Raw genomic sequence first — 15467 nt, forward strand, 5'->3', positions numbered from 1 at the left:
AAAGTCAATTAGGATCCTTTGTCATGGCGAACACACGTATTCTTCAGGTTCAACGGAAATACATTTGAATCAAAATACGCGTAGGGGAGGTCGGAGTGAACGGGTGGGTTAAATATGGAACATTCACCCAGGAGACCAATATTTGTGTCCCGTGTGTAACCAAAAGTCAACGTTGAGTTATTCTAAATCATATAGGCTACGTAGGAAGTTACGTAACAACCGTAGTTCTATGAACCCAAACCATGTTCTTTACTTTCCTAAACCTAATCAAGTAGTTTTGTTAATTTTCTTCTGAGGTGGCAGCACGTAATTTTACACATTATATGCTGGCACTATGTAATGCACTGTCAAGAGGTTGTGTTCATTTCACGTATTTCTTTTAGATCACATTGCACACACACTAACATGCACCCACGGCCGGCCCGGCTACCAAAACAAAGAACAGAGAATCTCGGATTACAACACATACAGAAGGAGAGCGACTTCTGTCTCTGCTCAGGATGCCATTACTCCACTATATCTTCACATAGTAAATAGTTGTTTGCTGCTATATTAATATTATCATATATGTCAGATGTAGTTCCTTTAAGCGTTTTGGTAGTATTGTGATGTTAAAATCATAGAAAAAACATTGCACTGCAATTAAAGTTCAAAATTTCAAACTTTAGTGTTTCATCAGATTTGGCTGGATGATCCATGCTCTTACTTATAGGCCCACAAAGTCTTTGCATAAGACAACGTCTCAAAGGGTTCTTTTATTACTTTGCTACTAATTATTCTGTGATAATGTGGGTCTTCTTTTTGAATAAAACTCCTGGATTAGAGGATAGGAAGAGCACGTTCTGTGAGCACCAAGTCAAACTGTGTATTCTGTCACACTGCACTGCATTCATTTCAATTACATTGTCACATTATTGAACATATTTACTGGTAGAGGCACACTTAATGTTTATTGGCTCATCCCAGCAGCTTTGAATTAAAAACACGCCGGTAAGCCGAGCTCATCAGAAACCTTCAGGAATGTTCCATTTATTGTTTCCTAAGTGATCGAGAGTCGACCCAGCGCCGTCCTTGAGTTTAATCTGTTCACTCGCATTCAGACTGCACTTCTTTATCAGCAATTAAGCCATCAGATAAATGAGGTGTGGAAACCCCCCAGCCTTCATAATGATTTACTGCTAAATGGTCTGATAGCGTCCAGAAAACATGCTCATGCATCCCTCTTAAAACTTGAAGGATACAGACGTTTTTCAGCTCTGATCCACTGCATCTGATTGGCACAAGTATTGATTACCAATGCCGTCACGCTGATTGAAGGGAATTCTTACCATGGTCGTTTCTTGGATGGAGCCAAAACTGTTGATGAAAATGTTCACTCTGTCTTCCACAGGAATTCCTGGATGTAGAGAGAGGAAAGAAGAGTTTGTAGTCTGCTGTGTTTTACAGCTGCTTTGCATTGACAGCGAGGTAGTGGCACCGCTGTGCTTACAGTAAGTGTTAGTATGCTTTGTAAAACTCTGCAAGTCTTTATTTCTACATATTGTACCTGGTAATTCAGTTGATTGCGTTGTTGATCAGGATTTGCGAAAGACTTTATCAACATTGCAAAGTCATAAAAATCCCCTCTCATCCCCTAACGCTGTAAACATATATACTACTGGCATCCCCCTCCACTCAGCCTCTAGCATAAACTAATAAAATCCTTGATAAACGCAGACTGCTTACACTTCTTTGAATAAATGATGTCCTTTGAGGTGTTTACTGGAGGCTCAAGAGTTTCACAGGATGAATTCGATCACGCAATTCACAAAATGAATGTGCATAATATGGAGGCGGCATGTCACTCACAACATGCATTAATGCAACCAAGCAAACTAACATATATTCAACACACACTTCTGGTGTTAGCTTAAAATTCTCTATAGGGTCTATAAAAGCAGCTCTCCATTTTATAGGCCTGTGCAAAGGAATGCACAAGGCACAGTTTAGGATGTAATTTGGGACATTATGACATGGATGTTAATGGACGGGGAGCTTTCGGCCCACCCTGAAATCAAGAGCAGATGTTTGGCTGCTGGACTGGTTGCAGGCAGTCAGAGAGGGGAGCTGATTCTGCTCACAATACATCAAACATTGAGTCCCACATACAGCTTCTGCTGCCAAGCGCCAGAGGATGGAAACTACCTGAAGACTGGTAAAGACCATCGGTCGGACGCAGAGGTCGTCAATCACCTCTTTGTTATTTTTATGGCTGTCTCTGTGAGACTGAAGCCTGGTACCCGGTGTGACATTTACAGTACACTGTAAACACTGTAAAGATGGATACTTGGTGGACAGTAAAGAATGAAGAAACAGTGGTAGATTAGAGGCAGAGATTTGAGATAACACAATATATATATAATATACCAGCTCAGTCACACAGCAGCTTGTTAAATAGTCACGAAATTGAATGTATTGATTTGTGTACATAGATCGAATTAAACATTTTTTTCGTGACAGTCAGCACAAAGTAATTTTTTTTGTAATCCACGTAATTGTGAACCGGGAAGTATAACGTGGCGAACCGTCCATCGACGCAATGGATCTGTGGACTGCGATCTTTTCCTAATGCTAACTACGTACTTTGGTGCCTAAACCTAACCAAGTTGATCTATTCCTAAACCTAACCAAGTAGTTTCATTTTGAAAAGACTGGAGCGGAAATTGTCACATGTTGCTGGACATTCATAGCAAAAGCCACAAAAATATACGTTGTTGAAAGTCGTGCTGACCCTAACTAAAAAAAAGGGGAAATTCATGTACATATCTATGTACACGAATCAAATAAATTTAATTTGTTGACTATTTCATGAACTGCCGTGACACTGTGTTGAATATCAGCTTATTGTAACAGTGTTGTAGTACATGTTAAATATGAAACCTGTCCCTACACCACGTTTATGGAAGAAATATGGAAGTACATATTCATAGTATACCCGTTTCTTTAATTAGCATGACAGCACTGCAGCAAAAATGTAAATGCAGAATAGACAGAGACAGATGAAGAGGAAAAGAGACTTGCCTTTGAAGTTGGGCCTTATTCTGGGATCGTAGGTGATCAGTAACCTATTCAAGATGTTACTGGTTGAATTGGCAGGGACTCGGGCCAGATCCTCAGATGACAGCTGTCTGCAAACATGCAATGCAAAGACAGAGAGGGAACTGCAGGCACGATTAAATTAGCAGGTCAAATTCCTGGCAGATGAACAGCAGACCCATGCACTTCTACTCTGTATACTCTTTGATTAAAGTATGACCTGAGACAGAGTTAAAGGGATTAAATTAGCTTTTAACATTTGGACCATGCAGGCAATGCTGACTGGGGAAGTTGACATGATCCTTCAGGCAGATAGGGGACATTTTTTCTACCTTCTAGGACAATTACATAACATTTTTTTGACAAAAATATGTGTCCCAAGTGTATTTGGTCATTAAGCATCATATTTCTAACAAAGATATGAGTCCATAGCAAATGTATATAGTATGTTATTGCACACTTTGCTGATGTATATAGTATGTTATTCTATGTTTACATTTTAGATTTGTTATGCTAGTTGTAGTAGTTGATTCAGGAAATTAATTGATTCATGGCACACTTTTTAAATTACATACTTTTTCATCTTTGACTTTGGGGGAAGGTATCAAGTATTTACAAGTAAAAAAGTTCAAGTCCAAGTGAAGTCACGGGTCATTAGTGTTGAAGTCCAAGTCCAGTTGAAAGTCGTTCTTGATTTTGTCAAGTAAAGTCTAAAGTCATCAAATTCCTCTGCTAATTAGCACTAAACACAGCACAGCTGCGGCATGGTTGTCTGAGGAAATTGTTTTTGATTTGTCTGAAGAAATTTGAAGATACTGGGGTCAAACAACACTTTTAGAAGGAAAATGGCAATTTTTTTGGAATAAGTTAATTTGCAAAGTAAACAACTGAAAAAATGGACTAAATTTTTATGGATTTATTTTTAGTTGCCTTGTGAACATTCTTTGAAGAGTTGAGTCAATGAATCTGTGATGTGGGTGGCAAAGAGCAAAATGAGTTGTTAATATAAACAGTATATTTATTTCTGTGTATTTCGATATGTTATTGAAACCAAAGTGAAAGTTTCCATTTGAACCATCCTGCAAAATAGCGAAAAACAGCTGTAAATTACCAGCATAACAAGTGGTGACTTTCATAGACGTTCAGCCAAACATCATTTGTTGTCTGAGGTTGACTGATGGAAAAACAACGGGACAGAGCGAGGGAAAGGGGAGAACAGGATCTGGCAGCAGGGAAAGGAGAAAAAGAAAGCCTCCTTGTGGGTGGCAACGATTCTCCTGCCAAAGAATTCCCCCCTCTCAAAGCACTTTACATATCATTATGTAAACCTTATCATGCATTGAGGATGAGTTAAAGTGCTCCGCAGGAATGCAGCGCAGTGTGTGTATGTTCTGCGGTTCCTCTGATCAAAGTGAAACACATAATTCCCATCCACTAAACCTCTTTTTTCCTTCTCTTTTAACAGACCCGTCTGACAACCTCAAGCACAACAGCTAAACTGGAACCAAGTGGTTCCCCTTGATCCACAAAGGCATCCGCAGCACTAAACTCGAAATATGTCATACAGCTTACACTTGCCAATACTGGGACTACATCAAACGCTTTCTCCCTCATTTCAAGAACGTTCATTGTCGAGCCATTTGTTACCATTTAAGGAAGCAGGGGTGCAGCTCTCCACGGCAGAGAGACAACGGACAGTCCAGAAGACATGTTAGGGCATATTGATTTTCTGTTGTTAGAGACAGAATTCACCTTTTCAGTTAATCCATGACCTTACAACTTCCTTATCTATTTAACACTTCTTTAAACAGCTGCATATGTTACCAGACGGTCAGCCAAGAGTAAATAAGGAAGTGCTAAAGCAGTGGCCAAGATAGCATCATTGTTGGACAAAAAGCTGTGACTTTTTTTAAACATATCACATTGTAAGTATTGAGTAATTGTAACACCACATGCTTCTGGTGGATTTGGTGTTGATTTATGCGATGGCCGTTGCTCCTATTGACTGTGTTACAGTTTCATATCATACTTGGATAGCTCTGCAGTGAAGCAGCTGATGAGATCTGGACAAACATAACTGGTGGATAAAGACTGGAAAGTAAAATCAATCAGGTGTAAAATAGACAAAGTTATGCTTTAACCTTAAGAGACCCACATAGAGCCATTTTTGTCTTTCGTTGGGGAGGAGCAGGGAATCATAATTGAGATGCAGCTCTCTGTGTCATGTTTTTCTAGTCATATATCTGTAATAAACATTGTGTTTTGATTAACCACCTATTCAAGTGTTGAAAGTGTAGTGTTTAAGAGCTTAGAACATTCTAATGGAAGTATATGATTGCCATCCCCATGCTCTATTATGTCTCATAAATTATTGCAGCAATTTTGGGGTCGATACCATTTGTTAAACAGATTTGGTGCTAAATTGAACCATTTTTTACACTTGAGAATTGATAAAAAATCTCTCCAAAATACCACATTAAGACACCAAGACCTTCAGGAACACCATAGAAAAAGCCATGCTGTGATTTGGTTTAACATTTTTTTGACATTTGAAGATTTCTGCAACAATTGCATTTTTCGGTGACTGGATGGCGAGCACTTCTGTTCTGGAAAAATGCTCAGAAACCCCCTTATTATCAATCTACCAAGGAAAGCCATTAATTGTCTGAATGCTCTATGTCTCTGGTTTGTCGATGTGAAGTTTCATGAGGCTGTGATTATCCTAGAGGTCACCACAGGTCATTTTATACAGTGATGTCAATTTTCAAAAAATGGTCTCACTACAATGAAATGGCTACTTTGGGGACTAACATCATTACACATGGATACGATTGGGCTCATTGGATCCACAGCTTTACAGTCATACCCAATTTATGTAATTCAAAGACTGTTTAGGGACCCCAGTATGCAGCGATATTCACACACACCATTTTTAGAATAAGCGAAAAATAACATTTATACCGCCTGAAAAAAAAAAGAACTGCATGGTTTTTGCTCCAAACTGCATGTGATTATCATAAAGTGGGCATGTCTGTAAAGGGGAGACTCGTGGGTACCCATAGAACCCATTTTCATTCGCATATCTTGCGGTCAGAGGTCAAGGGACCCCTTTGAAAAGCGTAAGTTTTTAGCGTAAGTTTGGAGCAAAAAATGGCCATGCCAGTTTCACTCGCAAAAAATGTAGTCTAACTTTGGAGCGTTATATATCCTCCTCCCCGACAAGCTAACATGACCTGGATGAAACCAATGGATTCTAGTTTCATGTGATATTATATCTAGCTTTAAAACTGAGTCCACTACGGTCTCTTAAAGACAGTAATGTTGGTCGGGATCGCCGGTCTCAGTTTATGCTTAACTACCGATATGGGCACTTCAAAAGGTCATTAAAGGGGAACTCCCCCACACATATAGGTCAGTTTATGAATCACTGGGGTAACTACCCAGCCAATGACAAACAGTTTCATGTCAGTTGTCGCTACATGAAGGACTTTACTTTGTCATCTCCACTGTACAGCATGACAGCCCATGGTGTTGTTTATCCCATACTTACGATGGACAGTAAACCTGCTTCCCTTTTTTCCTTCCCTTCTTTGTTCCTTTTTCTTTGGCAGACGCTCCCTCTAGACACAGAGAGAGCATCAGGAGAAAGATGGCGAGCTTCTTAATGCCCATTCTGGTGTGAGATGAGTCTGTGGAGGAAAAAAAACAACAAGCAGTTTAAATAAAGAGAAGGGCGGCACAGCATTTAAATTACTCGGGGCTTAATGGTGTGCAATTTAATAACCCGTACTGAACACTGTATTCTCGTCACAATCTCAGCATTCATTTTGCACATGTGACAGAAGAGAAGACAGTGGCTGCTTAAGCTTTGCCCTCGATGGGAGCATAAAGCTTCCGAGTGCTTTATCTGTTTTCTGAACGCTGTGACTTTTCTCTCGGCCTTCCTGACATGATGCGTTCCCATTTGCTCAGGATGCATGTCACATTACAGTTAATGTCTGAAATGTAAATTACTCAATCTGACATGGTTTAATCAAGTAGTGCAAGTTCAAACATAAATCCAATCAGCGGAGTAATGCACCTGAATACCGATGGCCTTTCGGGTCTCGTCAGGTGAATGTGACCCTGAAATATCCTCTACTTCAGTATACAACCTGCAGAAAGAAAGGCTTTATAATGCTGTTTTCTGCATGATTCTCTTTTCCATCGCCACAGTTGTTTATCACGATCTTTATAAGCTATATTGTTTGGTTTGATCTATGATAGCTGTGGTGTTATAGTTCAATCCTTTCTCACACAACAAATACTAGAATGTAGGAGATAATATGGTGCTGTGTATTTGCTATAAATCTCTTTGTTAGATAAGGTCAAACAGAAACAGAACTATATATGCACGCTTTTGCATTTCTTGATAGGGGCCATTAATCAGGTAGCACTCATAGTACCTGTGTGATTCATTCCCCCTTCGAGGAAACCGTTGCCCTTTCATTGCATAGGGACACTGAGACCAACAGCTAAGCCAACAGTCTTATCCCCCTCCCACCCGCCCCCATCCTGCCAGCAAGACTGTATATTAACTGAAGCAGTTTATTGTCTAGACAGAGACACTCTCCCTCACTTCCTCACTGCCTTGGCCCAGTAACTCTCTGACCGTCCCTTCGCCTGCACATTGATCATCATCTCCTCCAGCGGAAATCGTTCCCAGCGCTCTGTTCAGAGCCTTTTGTATCAATGCACACACCTCGCCTCACCTAAGCTAACACTGTTTTATTGATGTGGAATATTCCTGCAGAACGCGAGGTTGTTCGGTGTTCACATTGTGGAGGAGAAAGTGGCCGACATACGTCAGCACTGACCCACACAGATCAGATAGCAGCAGCTGGAGTGATGGGGAGTGTTTAACTTGGCAGCCAAGCACATTTCTTAGAAACCACTTCTTATGTAACCTACAATTCCTATGTCCCACCTCACTACTAGCATTTCTCTATGTGACAACTCCCATCTGAATATGACCACTGGCACACAGCACACTGTGGCAATGTTTCCAAACTTGTTTGGCTTGTAACCCGTTAATACCCAAGCAGTGTCCCAAATTACGTATCTTTAAGATGTGAGCAGATTAAGCAGAGTATCGTTCCTTTATCCAATTTCTTTTTTTTTTTTACTTTTAAAACATTTTATAGAGTCCTAAAGAGGTACAACTCTTCAGTAATTCATGAGAAAAAACTATTTAAATGCATCAGAAATGTTTTGTCTTCTGCTTTTGTGAACTATGTCACAACACATTATTTCACTACCCTTAAGATTTGTCGTGTGATGCAACTTGAGGGACAACATTGCATCCTTAGATTTAAATAGTTTTTAGAGTCATGATGAGGTAAAACTCAGTATGTCACAAGGAAGAAAAAAAAAAAAAAAAACGTTGTGAAAATAAACATAATTTTGTGCAGCGGCACCTTTGTTTCTTCTTCGTTCTTATCTTGTGGATCAACTCGTGACCCCTAAGATTTATTACTGTATTATGGGCTTTATGAAATTATATAATAAAAAATATATATATATATATTACATAACTGATTACCTACATGTTTTCATTAAAAAATATCAAAAGATAAGTTTATTACAATTAAACAAGTTGCACAACTCTTCTCCAATATACTATGTTTTATTACCCAAACATCAGCCTTAATCCAGGAGTTATATTAGGTTGTTTTTCTGTCATGCTACACTGATTCCTGTGCAGAGAAGTGTGGGTTCAGCAGAGACTATAGAGTCCATAAATTGACCTTTGGCACTGAGTCAACTGTGCCGCCGCTGAAGAAGAACATTACCCTTGGTGTGTTTTACTACTGGCAATGTTGAAAGTGCTGAGGCTTTGTCATAAAGTGGCTGACAGTGACTCAAGCAGGCTTACATGGTCTTACAAGGTCAATAAGCAATTCTGCTCTGCTCACATAATGTCCACTGGCTGCTGTGTATTTTTTGGACATTCTGAACCATTAATCATGTCATACTGTGACAAATAATTCAGATAAAATGATGATAATATTTAGGTAAATGGGTGATTTTAATGTTAATACAATAACACTATGTGATTTGGTGTAAATCATATTTCATTTTCACTATTTTGTCTAATAAAATGAAACACTTCAATGGGCTATGTGGTGTTCTTTAACTGCAAACTGCTTCAACCCAGGAGGACAGGCCTGTGTTATGAAAATACTGATATGCAACCACTGCAAAAACAGCCAGTATATATATATACCCTGACTATACCAGAGCTCTCACAACCTGTGGCTGCTCGTGGCTTCGGGTCTCTTTATAATAAGAGCAAAGTAAGTAGGAGAGGCTGACACCTGACCACAGCATGAGAGCATCAGAGGAGCAGAGAAGAACAACACAGCACACCATTCTGGACCATAATCATGTCATTCTCTGACAAATAATTCACATAAAAGGATGATAATATTTAAGTAAATGGGTGATTTTAATGTTAATGTGATTTGGTGTAAATCATATTTCATATTCACTATTCTGTCTAATAAAATGAAACATTCCAATGGCCTATTTGGTGTTCTTTAACTGCAAACTGCTCCAACCCAGGAGGACAGGCCTGTGCTATATGAAAATACTGATATGCAACCAATGCAATACAGCCACTATATATATACTGGAGCTCTCACAACCTGTGGCTGCTCGTCGCTTCGGGTCTCTTCATAACAAGAGCAAAGTAAGTAGGAGAGGCTGACACCTGACCACAGCCTGAGAGCATCAGAGGAGCAGAGAAGAACAACACAGCACACAGCGACCACCATGACATGGGGGGGATGGATGCAGGATGGGGATTCCAAATACATGTGATGAGCGCAATTACGCATCACAGGAGCGCACGTTGCAAAACATAAATAACACGAATCATCACAAATCATGCCACCTCTTACCGCTTGTGTCACCTGTCAATTCCTGCAGAAGAAAAGCTGGAGCCAGTGAAGCTGTCAGTGAAAACAGTCAGTTACCAGATCCTCCCAGACCGCTCGCTGTCTTTCTTCTCCATCCTCATCCTCATCCTCCTGCTGAAGCTTCTTTTGTTCAATTGATTTGTTGGGAAAGTTACATCTCGGCAGATTGCCAATTTTTTGTTTTTTTATTACCGCGCCCGGTTTGTTGTTATTTTGGAAAGCAGTGTGTGTGTGTATATATGGCTGCTGCCCTTTTTTTCGCCTCAGCTCTGGAAGCTCCAAGATGGAGGCGTTTTTTTTTTTTGCGTGGTACCTGTCATGCAACATGCGCAGTAGCGGCTGCACGGAGCCGGAGAGCATCATCAGTCCTCCCATCATCAGCACCACGGACAGCCGCCTCCCAGCATCCACAGCATCCATCCACACAGAGCATCCTCGCTGCTAAACGCTGACGTGATGGCAGGAAAATGCTCCCATTTACGTGATGGGTGCAAACGCATCACTATTTATGGCTGTGTGGTATATTTAGCAGCAGATGGACGTTGAACAGAGAGTGATGGATGGATGGATGAACCATAAAGAAGAGACCGACTGCAAATTATGGATGCAATATAGTTCAGGCCCATGCAGGCGATATATAGGCTGATATTTATTATTATGAATCCTGTGGTATTCAAAGACCAGATTATAGCTTTATATCATAGACTAATTTGCAATCTAATGGCCATTAGATTATCTAAATGTGACAGTGAATGAGGAAATTACAGAAAAAAAATAAAGGGCCAATCTGTATTTTTATCTATATATTTTATTATTATTATTTTTACCATAAGGTGTATTTGTATATATGATCATAACTGACATTACAGACCTATTTTACTGATGTGTTTACAAATATTACACTTACAAAAAAAAATATATATATAAATATAATATAATATATATACAAAATATAATATATATAAATATATATAAATATTTATAAATATAAATATATATATATATACATTTGAGAAAACTGTCTCACCACAAGATCAATTAACCCTCTCTGTTTATTTGCACTTTTGTTTTTGCTTTTTTTATGTAAAGACATCTGAACTGCTTTTGTATGATATGGTGCTATACAATTAAATCAAATTAAATTATAACATTATTAAGCATTTGTACAAATACATTTGAATTTAATTGAATTTACAGTAGCTTTCGAACACATTATGATCTTCATCATCAGATGAAGAACAAAGTCCTTTAAGTGACAAACTACATCTGCTGATGAGGATAATGTGACATGATTGAAAGCTCCTGTAACAGCTACTAAATGGAACTTGTGAGTGGTGCATAGATTGTTTTCTCAACTGCTGCTTCCAAGGTCAATAACTCACTTTTAGCTGTTGGCTATAGTGTGAGTCTGTCTGGAGTCATAGCGGGTTAATGTGTGATGTGCTTTTCTTTGGGTGACCCTTTTGTTTACATCCGGCTTGTGAATGAATTGAAGAACAGATAACTGACAGAGTGACTGATATATATATAATCCATATTAGAATCTTGAAAAATATTTGACAAAGGACCAACCAGTTACGAGCTCCTCAAACATTATAACATAATATGGTCTCATCATTGATTATATAAAGCCTATGAGTTAAAGGAGTTTTATGAAGCGTGTAAAGGACTTTTATGCAACACATGATTGATGTTCCTCTTAAGTACGAAGTACTCTGTAGGGAGCTGAGCATTCTGTGGTGGAGAATAAAATCTCAAGATGTCTTTCTGAACTAGAAATTGGAGGCTGAGAGGCTCAACTAGCAAAGACAGTAGAATACTGTTCATTCCTATCAGGAGTGTGTACGTATGTGTATTAGATAAGCTTGATGTAATGTCGACACCTGCTAATATGATAGTTTCCTCTCTGAGAGCAGCCACATACGATTACATCTTTGAAATACAAACCTGCCTGCTACCTCACCTAAAGGAATTTGATTTTCAAAGTAGAGATTGTGTCTACATGGTAGACGATTATTATTATTTATTACACGGCTTTGTTGAATACTTAACGCTGATTGGTCAATCACGGCATTCTACGGTTTGTTATTTCTTTATAATAGACCGTTGCTATGTATAACAGACCGTTGCTATGGACTCAATTCTGATGTCGGACTCTGGTGGACCAATTTTGTGTAAAATTATTGATTTCCTCAGTAAGTAGCCGTGTACTAAGCAGGATAATGTACAGCTAGTGGGTAATTGTTGAGAAATAAACAATGCGTCAGGGTGCAGCATCGCCCTGTCAGGTTTTATTTCACAACAATGACCGGCTCGCTGTACATTATCCCTTACTTAGTTTAAACTTTGGATGTCCAAATGGCTTATATAACTAGAATCAGCACCTTCATACATGTCTGTCCGAAATGTCATCACTTCATAATTTTATCATATCAGACTTTTGTGTGAAATTCTTGAGTTATGGCCAAAAACGTGTCACAGTGACCTTTAACCAAAACATTCTAATCAGTTCATCCTTCAGTCCAAGATGTTTCTGCCAAATTTGAAGAAATTTCCACAAGGCGTCCCTGAGATATCACGTTCACAAGAATGGGATGGACGTGAGGTCACAGTAACCTTGATCTTTGACCTTTGAGCACCAAAATCGTATCAGTTCATCCTTGAATCCAAGGGGACGTTTGTGCAAAAGTTGAAGAAATTCCCTCCAGGCATTCCTGAGATATTGCGTTCACGAGAATATGACGTTGTACATACGGACAGATTGCTGTCTCTGGCGTAGAGGCATAAAAATGCAGACTATGGTGTGATGAAATCTGAGTCAGACATTATAAATTGGTCACAAACAGAACTGATTATCTTGCTGTTGATAGAAACGACTCGTAATATGCTGTCTGTTATAAATCTTTCAACAGATTTGGCCTTCATTAATGTGAACCACAACATGCGCCTGGATTTGGTTGTGGTTCTAACTTTTCTACATACTTTTCCCAAACGTCAGAACTGTTTGTGTCATTTTTCATTTTGAGTTGAAACACATTAAAGGAACCGAGCAGGAAGCCGATCTTTTTGTTCTCTCAGTGAAAATAAAATCCATTGCAGAAGAACGCAACCAAAGCCGATTTTTCCCACAAATTTTTTCGATCCGTATCTCGTTCATTCATCACTTCATGTCAAACAACTTGGGCGGCCTTCCCACGTTGATCCCCTGTAGTATAATTTTGACTGACAAGGCATTCCATTCGCGTACACAAATTAATCAGCACCATATGCATCGAGATTAATGATTTATGTCACAGGGCATAGTTCTGGTGTTACAATCAAGAGGCTCGCAACGGAGCACAAGGATCCTTTTGTGTTGTCTACAAAAATGTTCAGTGGCTGGCTGCGAGCCATGTGCGTGACGGACAACCGTGTGCCGTTCCAGAAATATGTCTGGCTGGATTGAACCAATCTATTGTGGTATTATACCTGGCATGCAGAGCACAGTTCTACCACTACTGTAGCTCGGAGGAGTTATATGTGTTGTCACATTCTTATTCAAAATGAAAATAAGGCTTTTGACAGAGGGAGACTCACACAAGTGTTGCTGCTAAACATCTTTTTCACTTTGTACTTATGAGAAAATAGCATGTTTTCATTCCCGGCAGTTTCTTAACTGAACTCAGAGAAGCTTCATGGACATAACTGTCTTCAGATCACTTACAAGATAAATTACTTGGAAAAGGAAGAAGCAGACGTCATCTGTGCCGTCAAAGTGAATGAAACTTTAATGTAAATCATGAAGGATGAAGATAAAACAAAAGGCCGCAGGACTGGTTTGAGTATTTTAAACTGTATATGTGTGCAAAGTGAATTCGATGTTGGATTCAAAGTCATGTTGATGAATGGTAACATTACACAGTGTTGTGGGTAAATATAAATTAAAAAAAGAAGATACTTAACAGTAAGTAGGGATGTATGATTTTTATTTGAAAATCGTACTGTAGAAACATTGTTTATGGGATCTGATGTGTTCTCCTCGAGGGGAGTTACACAATAAATCACTTTTCCTTACCAGGACATCCATCATATTCATTATAGATGAGGGCTTTTTTCTTAAGAAGCATCCCATACCCAAAATAAAATGGTTGCTCTGCTTGAACTTTTTTATTATAGTCCTGATCCTGGGATCTTCTGAAAGGGAACTCTTTGACGTTTACTACATTTAACATTAATACAAGTGATAAATATATTGACTCACCTCTATTTTTCCTATTCTTTGTTTAATTGTACTGTTCTGCTTTGTTTTCACTACCGTTACACAATAAGCAGCTGATGTTGCAGTGATTCTGGGATTTTAAAATGCTTTACGCTGATAGAATTGTGAGTCTTTGTGCTTTAATGTTACTGTATGTATAGATTGTTAAAGCCGAGCGAGGATTCAACAGGATGTCGTCCCAAATATTGGGACAAACACTGCTGGCAGCTTGGGCCGCAGCTAACAGGGATTTTATAATAATGCTGTGATCCTTTTTTTTTTATTTAAAAATGTGCGAATAAAGAAATACAAATAATTTGTAAAACTCCGCCTGCTTGAGAGGAAGTGTCCTTCATTTTATGGATCAGCACCCTCATTACAGCAGCAGTAAAAAGGCAGTTTCACACAACATTGACATGTTCAGGTATTGGCATCTTCCTCGTTGCTGACTTCTCCCTTTAGTTATTGATCAGGGTATTCTTCTTCTGCATGGTGCTTTCCTCTGTCTGACCTGTAAACAAAGCCTGTATGAAGCCATGTTATACATGCTACAACTTGAAGCACTTTAATGTAAGACAGATTTGCAACATCTGTCATAAACACAAAACAGTGCCGACTATCCAAACTGCACATATTCAGTATGCATACTTTGTAAATTCAATAGGTAACAGTAGACATAATGCACAGAGATTCAAGCTTGCAGACAATTCATCACCTCCCAGTACTGGGCTCCAGTACAATACTGTATTGATGAAGTTTGGCAGTATAGATTTGACCCCTGGATGAGTAAATAAGCAGATTTCCATAATGGAAGCTGAGCCTTCCCCGTCAGCAGATGTTCCTGTAAGTGCAACACTAACGGAGATTATGACGGAGGCATCGAGCCAGAAAGCTGTTCAGCAGGAGAGCTTATTCTTTGTATTTTTAGACTCTACTCAGGGTTATATGTAGGGGAATCCTCAAGGAGGAAGAGGTCCTTTCTGAACTGAGATGTCCAACATTTTGTACGTTACATTGAATGAACAAACAGTGGTTTGCTTAGAACTGTTTTTGTGATCAGATGAATTCCAGATATATTATAATACAACACCGCTTGAGATTAGTTTTCCTTTCTTCAGCATTTATATTATGCCAACACCACAATAAAACACATACATTCAAATGAGATGTGCTGTTTCCATCCCAGCTTGTTCTAT

At 39.0% G+C, this 15467-nt stretch overlaps 1 protein-coding gene and 1 long non-coding RNA gene across 2 annotated transcripts in view; one reads left to right on the forward strand and one right to left on the reverse strand.

Annotated features, from left to right (window-relative positions):
* The window catches only part of glrbb (glycine receptor, beta b), a 30705-nt gene extending 20393 nt beyond the window's left edge, over positions 1-10312 (reverse strand). Inside the window, exons 1-4 of the mRNA XM_074649186.1 lie at positions 10017-10312; positions 6626-6764; positions 3061-3167; positions 1329-1396 (exon numbers count right to left, since the gene is read on the reverse strand). Coding sequence (XP_074505287.1) covers positions 1329-1396; positions 3061-3167; positions 6626-6747 — 297 coding nt within the window. The 5' untranslated portion in view covers positions 6748-6764; positions 10017-10312. The remainder of the gene's footprint in view (positions 1-1328; positions 1397-3060; positions 3168-6625; positions 6765-10016) is intronic.
* A 1647-nt stretch (positions 10313-11959) lies between these two features.
* The window catches only part of LOC141775628 (uncharacterized), a 112449-nt gene continuing 108941 nt past the window's right edge, over positions 11960-15467 (forward strand). The window contains exon 1 of the long non-coding RNA XR_012595638.1: positions 11960-12267. This is a non-coding gene — a long non-coding RNA (uncharacterized LOC141775628). The remainder of the gene's footprint in view (positions 12268-15467) is intronic.

Source organism: Sebastes fasciatus, chromosome 10 (assembly GCF_043250625.1).
Source record: "Sebastes fasciatus isolate fSebFas1 chromosome 10, fSebFas1.pri, whole genome shotgun sequence".
NCBI lineage: Eukaryota > Metazoa > Chordata > Actinopteri > Perciformes > Sebastidae > Sebastes > Sebastes fasciatus.